The 20,304-nt window shown below is 46.2% G+C and overlaps 2 protein-coding genes across 4 annotated transcripts; both read right to left on the bottom strand.

The window, feature by feature from the left end:
• Nucleotides 1–402: 402 nt before the first annotated feature.
• KCNRG (potassium channel regulator) lies at nucleotides 403–7,577 on the bottom strand. Its single transcript, XM_417068.7, has 2 exons — nucleotides 6,865–7,577; nucleotides 403–4,957 (listed from the first exon to the last, which is right to left on the bottom strand). Exons 1-2 carry the CDS (start codon nucleotides 7,440–7,442, stop codon nucleotides 4,705–4,707), a joined length of 831 nt encoding a protein of 276 aa, XP_417068.3. The 5' UTR covers nucleotides 7,443–7,577; the 3' UTR covers nucleotides 403–4,704.
• On the bottom strand, nucleotides 5,405–17,666 carry TRIM13 (tripartite motif containing 13). Of its 3 annotated transcripts, none has more exons than XM_015276325.3 (4): nucleotides 17,477–17,666; nucleotides 13,520–13,683; nucleotides 11,536–11,672; nucleotides 5,405–10,266 (listed from the first exon to the last, which is right to left on the bottom strand). In XM_015276325.3, the coding sequence occupies exons 3-4, from the start codon at nucleotides 11,551–11,553 to the stop codon at nucleotides 9,034–9,036; spliced, it is 1,251 nt and encodes a 416-aa protein (XP_015131811.2). In that variant the 5' UTR covers nucleotides 11,554–11,672; nucleotides 13,520–13,683; nucleotides 17,477–17,666; the 3' UTR covers nucleotides 5,405–9,033. The 3 variants fall into 3 exon arrangements, with proteins under 3 accessions (XP_015131811.2, XP_004938778.2, XP_015131807.2); XM_004938721.5 differs by lacking the exon at nucleotides 17,477–17,666 and adding an exon at nucleotides 13,857–14,177; XM_015276321.4 differs by lacking the exon at nucleotides 17,477–17,666 and adding an exon at nucleotides 14,114–14,177.
• Nucleotides 17,667–20,304: the final 2,638 nt, after the last annotated feature.

Raw genomic sequence — 20,304 nt, 5'->3', positions numbered from 1 at the left:
TATTCAAATCACGGTTGGTCCATCCATTCGCTAGTCACAACAAGGCCTTCTGTGACTAATTATGGCCTGACTGCAGCAGGAGATGCAGCTTCAAAGAGTGTGAATCTTCAGATGCGCGAGCAGTTCCTTTGGTTCCCAGTTCTTTATTTATGTGGATTACATTGAGCTGACAGATTTAACTGGGCTGTTGAAGATATGGTCAAAGCAGCAGAGTCACTCCCTTCCCTTTTATTGTTTTCTGAAGACATAACAGGCATACGCATCTGTCACTAGAGAGAGGAAGTTCTCCATTGCTGGGCTTGCTTTGGGCTTTTACATGCTGTTTCAGTAGCATCTGGGAATAGATCAATATAATATTTGGTAGGGAGTTGTATTTCCTCGTGATGCACTGTAAATCTTTTATTGTAGATACTCCCACTGTTTATTGTTGAAAATCAATAAAAATAAACCTTGTAAAGTTAAAGCCTGGCCAGGGTTCAGAACAAATCACAGGGAAGGAATAAGAGGCAATGAGTCTCCCTCCCCCTCTTGGATAGTTCCCAGCTTGTTTCCCAGTGAATATTCAATAACACTTTCCAGCAATCTGGGAACAGATATATATTTTTTAATTATTCATAGCTATGCACTTGAATTGCTGTGATCTCAAACAGGACTTACTTCTAATCCACTTTGGCTGCTTTATGGCACTGAATTCAGCTGTGGATCAGAACTGCATCCCACCCAGACTATGAGTTGGATATACCTTAGCTTTATCCCTTCCCGAGACAAAGACGCTTCAGCTTCGCAAAGCTCAGATTCAGTGAGTTATTTCTGAGCACTGCAATTGAAAATGAGCCAAACTAGGTAAAAACTGGGAACATAAAAGACCTTCCAAGTGCTGAAAAATAAATATAGGGTAAAATCCAACTATAAAAGAGATGGAAAATATTAAAATAAGAAAGAAATACAAGGTGATCTCAAGTGATGACAAGTGGTCTCAAAGTGCACCAGGGGAGGTTTAAGTTGGGTATCAGGGAAGATTTCTTCACAAAAGAGAGTTCAAGCACTGGAACAGCCTGCCCAGAAAGGTAGCGGAGACCCCAGTCATGAACATGTCCAAGAGACACGTGGACGTGGCGCTGAGAGAGACAGTGTAGCGATGGGACTTGGTAGGTCAAGCCGATGGTTGGACCTGGGGATCTTGAAGGTCTTTTCCAACCTCAGTAATTCTGTTTCTTTCCAAATTACCCGCTTTTTACAAATGAATTACAGAATCATAGAATGGCCTGGGTTGAAAAGGACCACAATGATCATGTAGTTTCAACCCCCCTGCTATGTGCAGGGTCGCCAACCACCAGACCAGGCTGCCCAGAGCCACATCCAGCCTGGCCTTGAATGCCTCCAAGGATGGGGCATCCACAGCCTCCTTGGGCAACCTGTTCCAAAGCATCAAGTGAATGAAAGCAAATAAAGCATCAAGCCACCACCATCTCTTTTTAGAAAATCTACTTCTGCTACGTAAACTTGTGTACCTGCTGGACAGAATGGCAGCATTGTCTTACAGCTTCATTTCCTTTCTGTCCAGCAGCCCTACTGCTGTGAGAGTCCGCTTGTGTTAGAAAGCAGAGGAGAACTCATTGCACATCCATTAGTAGGCTGGGTTTCTGGGACAGTCTGCAAATTTTTGCTGAATGCAATGAAGAATAAAAAGGCAAATTCAACTGTAAGTGTACTGAAATAATAAGCAAATGTTCTACCTTCTTGACAAAGAGGAGTTCTCTTGAGAAAGTGGGCCGTGAGTTGAAGAAGTAGAATATCTGTGATCACAAATTCCAAGTTAACTGGAAAAAAAATCTAAGTGTTTCCAAAACTTCTATTTAATGAAAAGGAGAGGTGGCTGTGAGCAATCAGAGCTCCTCGTTCTCCTGTATGTAAAAACATGACCAAATCTCCAACACATTTCTAGTCCAACAGATTGTATTGGAAGATGACATAGCTTGTGGACCTGCCAAGATGTGTGCGAAATTAGTCAGTTGAACACATCATCTGGTTTTGACCAAAAGGCTTGAAAATCACCCAGACTTGTAGTTAATTTGGGCTCTGATCAGCCAAATTCACTTCTCCTTCTACAACTGCTACCTGCTGGGGAAATGCACCAGTGTGAAAGGCTCTGCTGCTGATGCACTTGTTGGATAATCACCATACATACATGTGCTCTTGTACTTCCTAAAGCAACTAGAGAGGAGAGGAGAGGAGAGGAGAGGAGAGGAGAGGAGAGGAGAGGAGAGGAGAGGAGAGGAGAGGAGAGGAGAGGAGAGGAGAGGAGAGGAGAGGAGAGGAGAGGAGAGGAGAGGAGAGGAGAGGAGAGGAGAGGAGGAGAAGCAGGTGCAAAAGTGACACGTCTCAGTTCATTGCTAAGAATAAATGACAGAACAGCTTTGGAATCCCAGTTTACAAATTTTCATATGCACAGCTTCTTGGTACATGGCCCTAACAGGTCAAGATAAAGTATTTCTGGTTCTTTACAGGACACGAACTTTCACTGGGGTATTCTTCCACAGCCAAAATATTAGGTACATAGGATGGTGTTTGTGCTAGATAAAAGCTAACCGAGGAGGGTGATCTTTCCCCTCTACTCAGCACTGCTGAGGCCACACCTGGAGCACAACCTGGAGGAGATGGTCCAACAGAGGGGCCCAAAGTTGATGAAGGGCCACAAGAACTTCTGTGAGGAGAGGCTGAGAGAGCTGGGACTGCTCAGCTGGAGGGGGCTCGGGGATCCCATCAATGGCCATAAATCCCTGAGGGAGGGTGCTAGAAGGGTGCTGGCTGGAGCCAGGCTCTGCCAGTGGTGCCCGGTGCCAGGACCAGAGGCCGTGGGCACAAACTGGAGCACAGGAGGTTCCCTCTGAACACCAGGAGCCCTTCTGTGCTGGACGTGGCCCTGGGCACCCTGCTCTGGGTGTCCCTGCTGGGGCAGGGGCTGGAGCAGAGGGACCCAGAGGGCCCTGCCAGCCTCAGCTGTGCTGTGCTTCTGTAAAATGGTTGTATCACATTTTCATTTTGCCAAAACCACGGAGTGTGAGTAATTATGTAGGTTAAAACATACATATTTCTTTTTCCTTACACCTTATTTTAAGAGTTCAAATCTCAGTGTTCAGAATGGCTGTTACAGCAGTGAAAATAAACTCACTGCTTCTGCAGTAGGTGAAATAGCCTAATTTCATTAGTAAAAAGTCCAATGAAAGGCCTATGCTCAAAGCATTAACAGATTGATTGACACTATTGACAAAAAAATCCAGTTTGAAGTGGAAGCATCCAAGTTGACGTTCCACAATATTTACTACATGTACGTAGCCTGTAAGCAGCTTAGGAGATGTCATCCCATAATCACATTATTTTACCCCTGGAAAGCTCCAAAACAAGCAAAGGGAACCTACTTGTTGCCAGTGAACTTCTGAACCTATGTCAGGCTAAAATGCTTTATGGTAGCATAGAGAAAACAAACATCTGACAGCGGCACCAGAAGTCTGGAATGATCCGTTTCATTGCAAACCCTACAAACAAGAAACAGAAGAGTGATCCCCACCACCCATCACCATTCCTACGTGCTGTAAAGAAATTCACACTTTAAAGCCAAAGGAAAGCCAGATCTAATTAGTCAGCCAAACGGGCGGATGTAGCATTGGAAAGATTGTGTTTTCTCAACAAGAAAGAAAGTCAGATTCAAATAATGAATCCTTGACACTGCCATCATTTGCCCGTTAGGCAGGACAAAAGGTTCTTCATGCATAAAGCCTCATTAACTCAGCTCTCCCATACCTGAGATAATGCTGGTACCTTTACAAAGCATTGTACAGGGTTAACATTCCCAAAGCGACCTCTGCCAGGCCTCCCTCCTAAATACCTTTTCACTTAACAAGCACTAAGAGATGCCTTGTACTATTTGGTTTAAAATTGCACCAACTCTTCCATCTGAAGGACTGTTCATCACATTTTTGTTCTTACAGTTGAGGCTCTGAGAACTGACTGACTCTTTGTTCGTGTCACAAGTATTTTCTGAGGACCTTTATCATTTAATTCTCGGCACTAATGAGCAGCTCAGTGTCTTCAGAGTGTGGGGAGAGGACAGAGGAGTATTTTGCAAGAGACAGTGACACATTATTATTTCATGGACGCCAGCGGTGGCTTCACAAAGCCATGTTCTCGTGTCTCCAGGCCCACAGCAACGTAACTTGTGACCTTCCCACTGCAGGAATTGGTGTGCATTTCCAAAGCAGAAACAACCTCCGGTCTTTCAGGCTGACATTCCTCCTCCAGCCACTTCTCCACGCTGCTTCAGTGGGAGTTATCAATTGTTACCCCTTTGCATGTGTTCATATTTGAAGTCTGCTTAGCACAGAACAGAGGAATGACTTTCTAGAAGGAGTGACTGCTTTTCTGCGAGTCACACAAGTTTCAGCCACAGAGAAAAACAAAAACTGCCCTTCAAAGTACTGCAATCTGGTCCACAAAAACAGCATTGAATCTGTGGCTCTTTTATTTAGAACTGAAAAGGGTCGAGCAGGGAAAGGCAGGAAAGCATTTTTTTCCTGCCTCCTTTTTTACCAAGTTGTTTGTTTGTTACTTCCCTCAATAGCTGCAGTTTCCAATGAGCAAACAAAACAAAGGCCACTGGTGCTGACACACACCTCTTCCACCTTCACAAGAGTACAGGAAAATGCTCTATTTCCCCTTCTGCACTTGGCTTCTCCCTGCCTGCCCCGTCCCAGAGCTCCCTGGGTGTTGGTTTGGAGCAATGCTAAGGCTCGCAGGCCTCCGTGTCCTTTCAAAACTGTAGCATTCCACTTTTTCATCGCTGGACGCTGTCCTGGTGCTTATGAGGCGAAATCCATCTTTGAGCAACATGTCAATCAGCAGGCCTAGCACGTTAGTACCATTTATCAGCATTCTGCTGTCAGGCTTTATGGAAACATACCTGAAATAAGAAAAAAAAAAAAAAAAGGAACAGTTACAGAACACTTCTAATACTTTTCTTGAAGGATGTGATCAAACAACAAAAGAAATAGAACACAACCAAGTGCTCGGACGGAGCATGCCAGCAGTTGGTTGCACAGACCTACAGCCAACATGCTGGATCTCTTCTCTCCTTCTTTGAGGACAACTTCACTCCTTCCCCCTTTGTAAGAGCAGCATTCCTCAGCTTGCCCAGGCTACAGACTGAGGAATAAGCCCTTTTCCTTCCCCCCGCACAACAAATGTACTTAAACCAGCAGAGAGAAGCCTGAATTCATTTCATTCAGTGCAAGAGAGGTGGACAGCACTGAACCGTGTAACCTGTGACAACTTCCCAGGTAAGAGATGATGGAAAGGACAGCACGGCGATGCACATCCCAACAGCACCACTTCCCCACTACACAGGATCTCTCTAGAAACAGTGACATTTATTGCAGTGACCCGTACAGCAGGTCTGGTGGTAACAAGTAAGAAAATCATTTTCACATGGCTTCAAGCTTTTACTTGGTATCAAGTACACCGTAAGAGTCTATCCAGTTGAAGGAACAGAAGTCAGGTAAAAAATACTGTTACAAAATACATAAGGTGAGGGGTGAAACCCTTCCACAGTTCACAGGGAAGTATGCCAAACATTCATGGGAAGCACACACAAAAAAAGATGCCAGCACAAAGACCAAGGCAAGAGAAATTCAGGCTACAGAGCCAAAGCTGGCTTGTTTCAGGGGGGTTCAGCATCAGGGGATGCTTTTCTACTGATAGGCAAAGTTCTACCAAGTCAGAATTACAAAAGGAGAGAATGAGGAATACGCTGTTTAAGCAGCCATAACGTGCTCAGCCAACTGCCAGCCCAGTACAATAATTAAAAATAGACAAAATTAAGGTTTGCCATGTAAATAGATGTCGCTTCACAAATGCAAAGTAGTTCTCTCTCCCCTGTGCTCGTTTAGCTGAAGAGAGCTAAAAGGAAGATAGGCTCTATTGATTTTTTTAAGACGCAATCAAAGGGCTGCTGTGTTAATTCAAATATTCAGAGAGAATAACCCTTTTGGAACGATTTCAATGAAATTTCCATGAAGTTCCAGATGTTCTAGCTGCCACAGAGGACAAATGAGGTTACGCTTTCTTATACAGTAAGAATGTGTCCCCATACAATAGAGACATCCAGCAAGAGCTTGTTTAAAAAATACAAGTTGCTATTAGAATATGATACTGCTATCACAAAAATCATTGATTTACAGCAATCTTAATTAAAAAAAACAAACCTGGCTCTGAGAAAACCCACTGTGTTACCCACAGTTAATAATATACCCCTTCTTCCTGGAGTAAAAAGGCTCTACAAAAGCTCTCCAGTCCGTGAACTGCCATCTCAGTTCCTCTGGTGTCTTTGACCCTGTTTAGCCACCCCTTTTTTTTTCCCCTCTTTTCAATATGAAAATCTACAGGCCATAAGGTAGTAGATTTTAGCCTTCTCCTGGACCTCACTGCTTATTTATTTTGCTTCCTTTGCCTCATTTCATTCCATCTTTCGAGTTTTCTACAAGGTCACTGATGCTGTGGAATTCTGAAGCCTCGCAGAGAGAGCACAGAAGAGAGGAGAGACCCAACCAGACACAAAAACGAACATCAAGAACAGTATTTCAGACAGTCAGGAGTATTTTTAAGAACAGCATGACAGAAATCAAACAGGGTACTTCAGAGCTGGAAAACATAACATTAAGCCAGCAGAAAGAAGGAAACGTTTTTTTTTCCCTCTCTGACAGTTGTCCAACAGTTCCTTCACAATGAGCTTTGCTAGTGCACAGCGTGTACTCCATGGAGTAGAAGCCAGGAAGCTGTTTCTATCATGAGAAGTCACGTTCTGGAGAGTACCTGGCCACAAACTGGTCACCAGCAGAGCAGTCGGTTCCACACTGAAAAACCAGGTCGTGATGAGAAGGTCTTTCCAAAGGAAGTGGAATTAGTGGTTTCTGAGAAGGAAAAGGGCTGCTCCAGCCCTGCCCTGGCCGCTGCCCTGTAAGCACAGTGATTTGCTCGGCCAGCATCTCCACGGTGCTACTGCAGGAACCGAAGATGCGGAAAAAGGCCTGCATCTCATGGAGGAAAAAACGCACCTCCAAGATCTCCAGCCTCGGCCTCAGGAGGTGTTCCTGGCCCAGGAGCTCAGCCAGAGGGTACAGCTCATAGAATTCCGCTTCTCTGCGCAGTCTCTGGAAGTCTGAAAAATCAGCAGGCAGAGAGACTTGAAGAGTCCTCAAGAAATCCATGATGTAGCTGAACAAAGCGCCATCTCTGTCCACAAAGAACTCTCCGTTCACCAGTTTAAACTCCGGGTCGTCACCACCCAGCATGCGTGCTAACCTGGACTCGGGGAACTGCAGCAAGGTGCAGGGCCGGGTTACAAACCTCACACCTCCCACACTCAGAGCGACCACCTCTCGACTGCTCATCACCACCTCAGCTCCGCTCTGTATGTCCGTGACTTGATCTCTGCTAACCCACCGGCCATCTGGAGCGACGTGTGGGGCAGCAGCAACACTCCCAGGCAACAAAGATGTAAATACAATACTTTTGTTTGCAGGGTTTGGTTGCTTGGAAACTCTGATTCTTGGAATTGAAGCTTGCAAGGACTACAGGAAGACAGCAAACTGACCATCGCAACATATTATGTCTCGATAGAGGCCAAGGAACATCCCCGAAGTGTGGCACCCATTTCTTTTGTTTTCTGGAAATGTGGACAGAATGCTTTTATTCTACATATTGCTGTTCATAGGACTACAGTAAGAAAAAGGGAGATGTACTTCAGGCCATGTATTTCAGGATCACATGCTCTTAAAGAAGGGCACTTCAGCAAACTCAAGCTTACAGTTCACTTGAAACCACTGTTATCCTACAAGCAAGCCAATGCACTCAGAAAACTCAATTCCCAGTACGTGAAAACACACTTAAAGATCCTATCTATGTCTCCAACGTTAAAACACCAACAACATCCTCATTCCCAAGGCCTTACACACCATTCCAAGCAAATCATCCCATCTTTTTTTCCTGGCTCTAAGAATTACAATCTGGATCGACACGGATGGAGAGAAACTGCTCCGCCTGCCACCTCCGCAGGCCTACAACACGAGCTGCCTTCTCACCACACTCACCATTGGCATCAAAGCCACATCTTACGGAAGCCTGGCTTCGAAGAAACACGGATGAAACAAGACAACCCAGTGATGTCATGCTGGAAAAGTAAACTGCAAAGTATATAGCAACTTGCAGCTTGTTCTCTTACCAACATCAACCGATTTCTCTTTACCTCTACAATTTATTCGAGGTGTTTACCCTGTATTTGTTTTTGTAGTATAGAATATGTAAACAGTAAGCAGTATCAGTATCTACAGGAACCAGAGCACACAGGAGAATTCAACTCATGGTTTTACAAAAATATATAAAAACACATATACATACATGTATATATATTAATCTACGTATACACATACATTTATTTTTCATTGAATACAGGTAGAACCACCCTCAGGTAGAAAGGGTTTCCAGACTGAACTCTGCACTGTGTTCTGCAGAAGAAGGGCAACCTTAAGCCCCTCAGTACAACACCATTCTCAATCACAGCTCTTCTTTTTGTTTCCAAACCACCTCCAAATTAGGAAAAGAAGAAATTAACTATGTATGCCCTTTAGGAATGCTTTTTATCAGAGTATACAAATTCTTACTCCACAAGCATTTTGCCATTACAGTAAGTACACTGTTAGGCCCTACATTTCAGTAAGGAAAATGATTTTAAATGAATATTCCATAATCACCACCGCAACAGAAGTCCAGAAACATGTTTTTCAGAGCTCTGTTTCACCTTCACTTTAGCAGTGCTCCAACTACATGAACATGACAGACACTCTGGAAACATCTCAGATCTCCGACTGCTGACACTGAGAGTCTTAATAAGAAAACAAAAAAACCCCACACAATTAATGTTACAACGTTCTACGCTTTTTTCCCCATCAAATCTCTTTTACTTCTTACATTTCAGTAGGGACTTCACAACAGTTTGTACTTGCACACAAACTGTGCAACATTATCCAGTACAACCAACGTATAGTTTTTACACTTCTCGCTCAGAAGTGAAGCTCCATCAGTCATCTGTTCCCAGTAAAAGACTGCATGATCAGCTATCTCCACCGTATCTGCCAGATAGGACAAGCTAATGGTAAAGAACTGAGATTTCCAGCACTGGAAGTTGTCAACCACAGACTCCACAAAGGACATTCTGGTGATAGCAAGAATGAGCAAGCAAATGAGAGAGGCTACTATAAATCTGCGTGAAAAGACTGAGGGAATCTTCAATTTCAGACCGTTGTTTTCCTGAGGTAATGAAAGTTTGTCCACATCAACCAATTTGATTCCATTCCACTGGCTGGTATCAAAGCTCTTCATTGTAGGGGTGATGTCCACATTGGAACAAGGTAAAGGGGTTTCTCTGAGCACCCTGATTTTTTCCCTGAACTCCTGCATCTGTTGCAGAAATACAATGGGTTCAGACACGTCTTTGAAGGCCTCTGCAATGTTAAAAGCCATCCGCTGCTCCTGCAGAATCGAGTTCAGTTTATTGATCTCCGGATCGTAGGCCTGCATCACTGCAAGCTTCATGGTCTCAAAGTCAGAGAGAATCTCGTTTCGCTTCTGCTCCAGCGTGTGCTGCAGTTTATCAAAGAATTCTTTCACCTTGTCAGAATCCTTGGTCAGCATCTGCAGAGCTTTCCGCTTACTGGTTTCCAAGGTATCCAGCCGAGACAGCGCATCTCCACAACGCCACGTTTCAAAGCCCTGAAACAGGGTTTCAAAAGCCCGTTTCTCCTGGGAATAAGCTTCCTCAATAGAACAGAACACATGCTTTGTATGGTCGCCACGGGTGGCACAAACCCCACAGATCAGCTGCATGTCTGTCCGGCAAAAAATGTTCAGGGGTTGCCCGCTGTGCACTTTGCACACGGGCATTTTTGGAGTTACTTTGATTTTGTTGTACTTCTCCACGATACCCTTCAGGGAATAGTTGACTTGTAAGCTGTTGACTCCAGTAACAGGAGTTTCCTTCCTGCACGTGGGACACTTGAAAGGGGATGGCCTCCACAGCACGTTCCGCACATTTCCATCCAGTATTCCCTCCAGACACTTTCTGCAGAAGTTGTGTGAGCAGGGCAGGACACGAGGGTCATCAAACAGGCTACAGCAAATGGGACAGGTGAGATCTTCTTCTAGGAGCTCCATCATGTCCTAGGAAAGAGAACAAAGACAGTAACAGAACTTACAGAATGTGCTTCTCTTCTCCAGGAAAGACACAAAAGCTGATCTCCACCTGAGGATCTATTTTTTTCCTCAAGGACCCCAAAGGCAGAGCCCCAGATGGGCTCCGACAACCCAGCCCAGAATCAGATCTTCCCCAAAGGGATCAAGTTAGCTGTGGAATCTGGCCACCAGATGGCAGGCACAGGAACGGCCGGGGGTCCAGGCAGAACCATTTTCTCACTCTCAAATAGAAACGCAGGAAAAGGGCTCGCCAAGGAAGGCTTTCCATGTCAAATGAAAATAACTCATGTACTAATAATTCAAGGTTTGCATCTTCCTGCACTGATGCAATATGCAGAAACGTACAAGAACTTAAGGAGTTTCACCTGCTCCCACCATATTTGTAAATAACCAAGTGAACGCATTATCATCGAGCTACTCAGCACACAGCCAGCATATTTCAAAGAACAGCTGCCCATAATTTTGGTAATTCAGAGCAAAATAAACCTGTTAACTATTTCTACTCATCCACTACCTCTATTTCCAATTCTCACAGGACTAATGCCTCAGTAGTTTCTTCTTGTGGACAGGGCCTACAGGAAAAGGATTTACCACACTGCTTTGTAATGGAAAGTCTCAGTGGAGGGATGCATTCCTCCATCCTCCCAGTGCCTCTAACCCAAGTTCTCAGACACCCTGTCATTAGAGCAGGCTCTAAGAACACAAGTCACTAATAAACACCAGCTTGTATTAGCCAAAACTCTTACGCACTTAGTTTTGAGCTATAATTAAAAAGATGCTTCTCTTATATACACTCAATCTACATTATGTTTTAAAGGATGTAATAAAATGCCTTTTATAAATTAAAAGATGTATCACAAAAAGAGCAACAAAGTAGTCCTGTAACAAGCAAAGCAGACGAATGAGCTCTTTTATCTCGTTCTGATGACTTCATCTAACTATTGCTATGGGTCCTGTCCCCTCTAAAAATTACAAAATGGCAGAGAAAGAGAACCAAGAGAAGAGCTACAAGGAAAGGTACATGCTGCAAAGGACAAGACTAATAAAATACCACTGATCCTAGGAAAGCACAGGGAAGAATGGCAGGGCCAGTCCTGAGTTTCTTTCACAACCAGACAGATGCAGTCACAGTGAGACCTCACAGTTCCCATGCTCCTCCAGCAACAAGGAAGAGGGGAATTCCCCATGTTTGCTTGGATAAGGGAGTTTGAAAGAGTTGCCAACTTTTCTACTCACCCTGAGGACTAAGGTCATCAGGCAGAAGAAGGCACCTGTCAGAGGTAGGGACAAACGCTGGAGAAATGGTCTGATTACTCCATTTGCCACCTAAGGTTTCCTTTAAGGCTACAGATCTCATTCAGAAACTTCATTTTCTGTAAAAAGAAAGCAATTTTGAAACACGTCTGAACGCTGGCACAAGCAAAGTTTCTCTCTTGCATTCTCTTTGTAGTGGTAGAGATAATGGGATGAAGGGAAGAGGGTGAACTTGCCCCTAACCTCCCAAGTATTCCTCCTTAGGAATCATAGAATCAGCAAGGTTGGAAAAGACCCACAGGATCACCCAGTCCAACCATCCACCCATCACCAATACTTCTCACTAAACCATGTCCCTCAACACAACGTCCAAACATCCCTTGAACACCTCCAGGGTCGGTGACTCCACCACCTCTCTGGGCAGCCCATTCCAGTGCCTGACCACCCTTTCAGAGAAGTAGTATTTCCTGACATCCAGCCTGAACCCTGATTCTCTTTCCAGCCTTCATTCATAGCTTTCAGCCATAGTGGCAGCAAACTGATCAGTTTTGCTCATGTATTACAACGATAAAAATTGCAAAACTAAAACAACAGCTCTACAGCTTTAATAACTGGAAATTCACCATGCAGAAAATATTTGTTCTGGTCCACCTCCTTTACCAGGAAGGATTTTGTTTCTTAGCTAGCGAACCGGAAAAGAAGCTTTGTACAGCTGGCAACAAGTAATGCAAAGCACTGCAGAAAACACTACAAATTCTATCAGAACTTTAGAGCAAACACTGAAGACTTTCACACTCCTAAAAATACAAAAGCATATGCAAAAAAGTTTTGTGATCCAAATAAAACCATCTCAGTGCATTCCAGGACCACTTATCCAATGAAATAATGATGCTTTATAAATGCAACCAAATTTCAAAACCATTGTATGACAGCATTACAAGGTTAGGATTTAAAAAAAAAGAAAGGGGCAAATCTATAAGCTTTTAGTTTTCCCTCTCTCTTACTACAGCAGCAGTCACACCAAACAAAATACATCGAAAACTTGTAAGGCTGGTTGGGACAGCTGAACTCCTGCCTTCTGCAGGAAGTTAATTTGAGAGAGGAAGCTGCCTGTGGACTAAAATATCCCTCTGAAACATCCCTTTGCACTACCAGCTCAGTGTTCGTGTGACTATAGGTCAAAACCGAGCAACTTGATGGGACTCAATAATCCTTACGGGTTCCTTCCAACTTGGGATAGTCTATGATTCTAACTCCTCCACTTCTCCATTGGGATGTGCTCTGTGTAACTTCTGACCTGCATCCGAATGGCCCAAAATCCACCCCCTGTAGTGCACAGACCAAAAGGCACTGCAGGTTTATTCTTTCACCTGAACTACACGCTCTCTGAGCACAACCACAGATGTCCCTCACTAGAAAGACCAACCTGCACAGTTTTATCATTCAGAATGGCAAAAGAAATCAAACCACAGTGGTGAAAACCAGCTACACTGTAGCTTTTTGCAGCACTCCAAAGACAAATTCATCTGGCACGTCTCAGCACAGAACTTGGGTCTATCAGCTAGCAGAAAGCAAAGCAGAAATATTACCATGCTTCAAGCAAAACAGAAATGCTACCATGCTTCAAGCAAAACAGAAAGAGAGCTCTTGAGTTGCAAGTTTCCCACAGTGACATCCAAGTACTGTAAATAAAACTTAACAGGCCATACTTCCCCAAGGAGCTGAACTAAGCCAGGAGGGCCCTCATCCCTCTCCTTCTACAAGGGCCCCCCACTCCTTTTCTCCTCCTGTGAGTGACCTCTCTGGTCTTCCTGGGGTCACTGTGCCCAAGCCACCCAAAACACAGGGCCTGGAGATAAAGGCAGCATGGGAGATGGGAGCTCCTCCTTCCAGCACCAGCAGTCCTTGTCCTGCACACCTCAGTGGAGAGGAAGCACAACCCAACCAAGCATCAGCACTAACATACACTGCACAACCGCCCTCCGGATCCAGCGGGTGTTCGGGCAGCCAGCAGGGAGCTGCAGAAAGCGGCCACGCTTCAAACTGATTACTTCACCGCCAAAGGTGGTTTTATTTCTGAGGAGCACCAGAAAGATCCGACACGTACAGCTTCCAGAAAGCTGGAAAGGCCTGGAAAAAGAAAACAACAAGCACAAAACGAGGCTTATGGGGGAGGAGAGAAACAAGCTAACGAGGATCGCCCCTTCCCGAGCCACCGGGCAGGCGGGCTCAGAACAGCGCCGATGGCCGCCCCGCGCCGCGCTGCAGCCGCAGACAAAGGGTGTCCCCCCGCCGCTACTCACCCTCCCGGGCCGGGTCCCGCCCGGCGGCCCCCAGCCAGGCGCCGCGCCCCCCCTGCGCGAAATGGCAGCGACGCCGTAGAAAATGGTCGCGGTTCGGGCGCGGCGGGGCCGGCGCTGCCGAGCTGCCCGGGCAGAGGAGGGGGCGGCGGCCGCCGGACCGGGGGAGGCGGGGAGCGGGCGGCCGCGACCGCCCAACGGCGCGGCTCCCGCCCGCGAGCTGCTCAGGGCGGGCCCTGCCCCGTTCCGCCCGCTCTCACCTCAGCGCGGCGGCGAACGGCGCTGAGGACCGCCATTCCCGGCCGCGCCGCCGCACGCTCCTCCTCCTCGCTCCGCCGCTCGGGGCGGGCAGGCCCCGGCTACGGTGGGTGCTCGGCGGGCAGCGCTGGACGAGAGTGACGGGGTGAGGGCTGCCTGCTCGCCTCACAGCCTGCCGGCATAGCAGTGATACTTCAGTCCCTTCCTCAGATGCGCAAACTGTACTCAAGAGATATCCCAACACTTGGGCATTTATGTCTCGGGATGCCATTCAGAGAGACCTGGACAGGCTCCAGCAGTGGGCCCGGGACAACCTCATGAGGTTCAACAAAGCCAAGTCTTGCACCTGGGTTATTGCAACCCCTGCTATCAGTCAGTACAAGCTGGGGGTGTAAGGATGTAAGGATGGAGTGTAGCTCTGCTGAAAAGGACCTGAGGGTACCGGCAGGTGGTGAGCCAACAATGTGTCCTCACAGCCCAGAAGGCCAAATGTATGCTGGGCTGCATCCAAAGCAGTGTTGTGAGCAGGGTGAGGGAGGTGATCCTGCCCCTCTGCTCTGCGCTGTGAGGCCTCACCTGGAGTACTGCATCCAGATGTGGAGTCCTCAGCATAGGAGAGACATGGACCTGCTCGAGTGTGTCCAGAGGAGGGCCACAAAAGTGATCCAAGGGATGGAACACCTCTTCTATGAGGACAGGCTGAGAGAGCTGGGGCTGTTCAGCATGGAGAAGAGAAGGCTCTGAGAGACCTGAGAGCAGCCTTTCAGTATCTAAAGGGGGGCTATAAGAAGGAAGGGGACAGAGTCTTTAGCAAGATCTGCTGTGACAGGTCAGGGGGACATGGTTTCAAACTAGAACAGAAGAGGTTTGGACTGATTACGAGGAAGAAGTTTTTTACAATCAGGGTGTTGAGGCAGTGGCACGGGTTGCCCAGAGAGGTGGTGGATGCCCCATCCCTGCAGACACCCAAGGTCAGGCTGGATGGGGCTCTGAGCACCTGATGGAGCTGTAGGTGTCCCTGTTCATTGCAGGAGAGTTGGACCAGATGGCCTTTAAGGGTCCCTTCCAACTCGAGTCTATGATTCTGTGTTTCCCAAGTGTGCCTTGTCTATGCTTTCCCAACAGCCATCTTTATATTAAGAATTTTACTAACTTTACAGAACTTCTCTTGAATAGTTTGGTTAAGGATACTGACAACAAGATGGCGTTCTTGGCATTTGAGATTCCCCTCTCATTGTAAATTACTTATTTCTCATACAACTTCTTTTCCTCATGTATTTCTTGAGTATAGTTCATTGTCCATTAATTCTTTTGACTGAAATGAGCATATTTTCCTGTCCTATTTCTTATAAACAAAGAGGGAGATGTTTGGGCCTAAGAGTGCAGGCCAGCTTCCTAGTATATCTCCTCTTTATCTGGAGCATCCAATAATTTTCTTGTCCTACCTTGCTTCAACTTCCACCAGATCAGAAAGCTTACATCTAAGGACAAACACAGCAAACACAGTTTCGATTCCTGTGCAGTCAGAGAGGGTTTCTGTGTTTTATTTAATCATACCATGGTATTCATCAACACTACCACATATAATTTTTTACTATTTCTGCTTGAGTGATTATTACTCAAAACATGTCATATGGTTGCACACAACCAACTGTTTTGCACAAATGCAGTCCATATTTAATCAGTACAGAATCATAGACTAGAATCACAGAATATCCTGAGCTGGAAGGGACCCACAACCATCATCAAGTTCAACTCTTTGTAAACACTTTGCTGGTAATACAGGTTTTTCAATGGCAGATTCCTAATGAGGTTGCATTCCCACGTCTCAGAGTGCAGAGTGTTTTCCTGGAAAGCACCATCACAGGCCATTTGTTGAACTTTCAGAGAAAATTTCTGGCTGGTGAAAAAGAGCATTAGTAGATCTGTGGTAATATTTCCCTATCTGAAAATGAAACAGAACCAAGGGAATCTAAGCCTAAAGGAGAGTCCCAGTTTGAAGGGAATTGTTAGGATGAATATCACTTACCCTTGGGAGGGCTCAAAATCATAGAGTCATGGGATGCCTTGAGTTGGAAGGGCCCATTAAGAACAGCAAGTCCAACCCATCTTTCACTAGATCAGGTTGTTCAGAGTCCAACGTGACTTTGAATGCTTACAATGATGGGGCGCCTACAACTTCTCTGAGAACTTGTTCCAATGTCTCACCACCCACACTGTGAAGAATCTCTTCCTTCTATCTGGTGTAGTTTGGGAGGAGTTAAAAAAAATAGTTGCAACTACCAGCTTTACCAGACAAGCACCCTTATTTGTTGTTAGAGAAGGGGGGCAGCAGTGCCTTTTGCCATCTTTCAGCTACAGATAGGACCTAAACCACAGTTCCTGTATTAAGCACAGCCAGGGGAAACTGTACATTGTGACTCAGCCAGCAACCTGATGGAACACTGCTGCTGCTCACCTCTCTTGTACTGACTATGCCATGCTTCATGGATGCCCTTCCAAGCTGAATTGCCCCACTCTACCTGCAGAATACTATTCCCTTTTCTGTGCCTTGGTTAGTGTTCTACTGATTCAACAAGCTAAACCAGTTCATTGCAAGATTAGACAATCACCAGACCTAGAGTAAGAAGAGGGAGGAAAAGAGGGACGAGGTTTTCTCCTTACTGTGGAAGCAAGCCATTGAACTGACTCAAGCTGTATGGAACAGGTACTTCCATCCTGAGAGGTGGATTTGTGGGGAGTTAAGCCAACTGTGCTGCTGGCAAAAGAGCAAGCTCCATCCTTTTCCCTTCCCTTAGTCATGCTTTCCTGATGCCTGCTCTCTGCTGGCTCTGACATCCACGCAGCCACATGTTAGCTTAGACCTTCTTGCCAACAGAGCTGAGAGCTAATCCAGTTCAAAAAAAAAAAGTTTTCAGCGGGATCAATTTCCTCACCCAGCTGATCCCGCAGCCGAACAGACAGTGATGCCAGCATAAGGAAGCCAGAGAGGGCCCCGTCTCAGTGGCAGCCTGCACACGTGTCAACGTAAAGCCGGAGTGCCCCCCTCAGCCATAATTTCCCAAATGCTTCCAGCCAGCTCTTGCCAGCGTCGCTGCCAAAAGTAACACAATCTTGCCCTTTGGCCACACCAGCTCCTCATTGTGGGCCCCAGCCACCCTCTGTGTTGTGCTGGAGAAGATTTCTATCAGAAAACTGATGGATAAAAGTAGCTGGAGGTCAAAGTAGCTCCTTTTATTTCCAGGTTTGCCTTCCCTGTCAGTAAGGCTTCTTGAAAGCCGTGCTACCGAAGACGTGTCAGGCTGTAATTGTCTCCTATGGTGAAACACAGAGAGTGAAGGTTTGAGGACATTTCCCAGACTTACCCTTGGCTCCAGGTCTAGCTTTCTTTTCCCTGGAGGAGGTTCAGGCTTCACGTCCTGTTGCAGAGGTGTCGGAGCACACCCAGAGCACGCTCCAGCTTCAGGCCGATGGCTTGTTGAAGCACGCTGCTTTATTCGTGTGAGCATACCTCGGTTGGAGAGAGGCAACCTGAGATGTGCCGTGTAGCTGCTGTCGGGACCTAAATGTGGAAATCAACCTGCCAGTGGTGCCAACGCAGCTCAGTAAGAAGACACTGAGAGACAGCATAAATAAACTATCCAAAGCAGCTCTGGGTATCAAACACCTTAACCACGTATGAACGTTGCACAACTACGTTGCGCCTGACTACACTTCTTTTTCGACAGATACATCTGGACTACATTAAACACTCCAAAAGAAGGATCAGAGAAAGCCATTTCTTATTATTGTTCCATAAAAACTACTTTTAATATGCATTGTAAAAATACCAGGCATTAAAAATCCATGAAGGATCGTCAGCAGCTGAAATGATCGACTGTACTTTTGAGGTCTGAATTTCAGAGACCTCCTCGGTATTCTGCAAGGTCTCCAATGAGCAATTCGGCAGCACTGAAAAGCCCCATCGTTCTACGCGCAGAGCTTTGACCCTAAGCAATGTTCAGCACTTCGCCAGATTTCCCCGTGAGGAGGAAAACTTGGTGATGAATTCAGTTATCTCCTCGGTGTAATCCTATTTATTTACAAAGAATGTACAGCCACGTCCCATTTCCTTGCACGCAGAGGAAGCAAATGGGAGGGAGCGCGCTGCGGCAGTCCAAGTTTGCTGCTTTAGCCAGGATGCTTGCCCAGAAGAAGCTGTCCCTTGGCTTTTTCTCAGGGCCATGCACCACTGCTTCTCCCACTGTCTGCTGGCTCTCGCCTGGTGTTTCCGCTCCCTGACATGCACGCAGGCAAACACAGCTGCAACCAATCTGGGCTCTTGCTGCCGCGTTTGCAAACCGTCCCTGGAGAAATCTGACTTTCCCCAAATTAGTGCTTGCTCATAGGAATTAGCTCATCTTAGTGCCTGGCTGTGCAGCTCTGTGCTGTGGGCAACGGTTTCTAGTTTTTCGCTGTCTTGTGCCGTTAAAGAACTTAATTGCTCCTTCCTGAATGAAGCCTGGCCAGCGTGCCTGTCAGTTTTAATGAGGTTTGTGACTGCCTATAGATCAAAGCTCTGCCCCGGTGGGTTTTGCTTATATTGCATAAAAAGGAAAGGAGAAGTGACCTCCAAAGTAAATAGAACAACGAGGAACGAAGTTAATTTTCATACACAATTTCTGCTGTGCCTTGGCAAGTGTCAGATTAACCGTGTAAAGCAGGAGACTTCCTACAGAACGTAAATCCTCCCAAGAACACGTTATGATGAAGATCTGACGCGCACAAGCACAACCTGTTTTTCATCTGAGACCTTGTCTGTATCATCTTCCAAACCACAGGCCTGACCCCGCGAGTGCTTGCAGTAAACAGACCTTGATTTTCCAGTCCTGCGCTATCATTTACTTCTGTGCAAGCTGCGTGAGGATGTTACTACAGCCGTTCCAGAGTATGTAATAACTGTCTTCTTCACTGGTTTTCACAGGTGGAAATGCCTCCACCAAGCTCGTGGCGGCACAGGAGGTGAGTCCCAGTGCTTTTTTCCTAGCAGGGCTCTAGAGGCAAAGCAGATTAAGAGGAATCATTTTGCTGAGACTTATTAGTCACGTTGTATTACGTGCTGTAACAACCGGTGGAGCATTACATAGTTCCCTTCTCTCCTGCAAATTCGATGGCGTCAGGGAACCTTGCTGAAACGTATTCCTCTGCAGCCTGTGGATGTAGGTTGCAGGGCTAATGAGAGACAGTAGTGTTTTGTGAATGGGGCTCAGAGCAAAAGAGCACAACGAGTCAATGACCACTCTCTTCTTTCAGCACAACCTCCAAATACTCCCGCAATGGTGGAGTGGATGGACCTGTTCTTATTTTCTGGTTTTTCTCCCGTTCTTCCAACATGGTTCCCAGACAAAATGTCTCTTCTGCTACCGTTCAAGGAAATGAAGCTAAAGCCCTGTGAGCAACAAGCATGTTTAGGCTTGTGGAGAATAATTTTGCTTCCAGTGTGGGAGGGCCCGAAATACTTGGCCTCCCCAGTGAAAGAAACACACACTCAGGAAAGGCAGATGCTGAATTAACCCTTCATTACCATCCCCAGTTGGAGCCCAGATCTCCATTTCCTCGAGGCAGCCATTTGCATAGCATAAACATTTTGTGCCACCCTGCTGTTCTAAACAGGCTGAAGGAGAAAAATATACAGATCTGGTGCTATCCTGCTGGAATTTCTCACCTCCTCCTCCACGAAAGGTGTATGAAAAAGCCCCATGCATTACCAGCTGCTTTCCTTGCTCTGGCCTAACCCACACTGTATGCTGTTGGTTTTCTCAGCCGTGCGGCTTCACCCACATACCCCACTGTGACACCGAGCTGTCACCAGCGCTGGGTGGGGGACACCAGTGGAACTGGGTCTCCAGCTAAGGAAGCAATGGAGCAGGAAAGCACCCCCAAAAGCCCTGCTCCCCTGTGGTGCAGCAAGCATGGTGATGCTGCCTTGGTGCAGCAAGACCTGCTCATTTCCCCAGTGGACATCTGGGGGAAAAAAAAAAAAAAGGAGCAGAAAAAAATAGGATGGAAGTCATTTGTAGGTTGTGTCTCTTCCTAAGGATGTTTTGTTTTGCTTTCAAAAAATCATTATTATTTTCTTTTTAATATATTAACAGTTGTCATTCAGCGTTTACTGTAACAAACCCACAGTGTACAACAGACAATAAAAGTCCCA

The sequence above is a fragment of the Gallus gallus genome, chromosome 1 (genome assembly GCF_016699485.2).
Source record: "Gallus gallus isolate bGalGal1 chromosome 1, bGalGal1.mat.broiler.GRCg7b, whole genome shotgun sequence".
Taxonomy (NCBI): domain Eukaryota; kingdom Metazoa; phylum Chordata; class Aves; order Galliformes; family Phasianidae; genus Gallus; species Gallus gallus.
The sequence above is the reverse complement of the archived record's forward strand: the minus strand, read 5'-3'. Positions and strand labels throughout refer to the sequence as shown.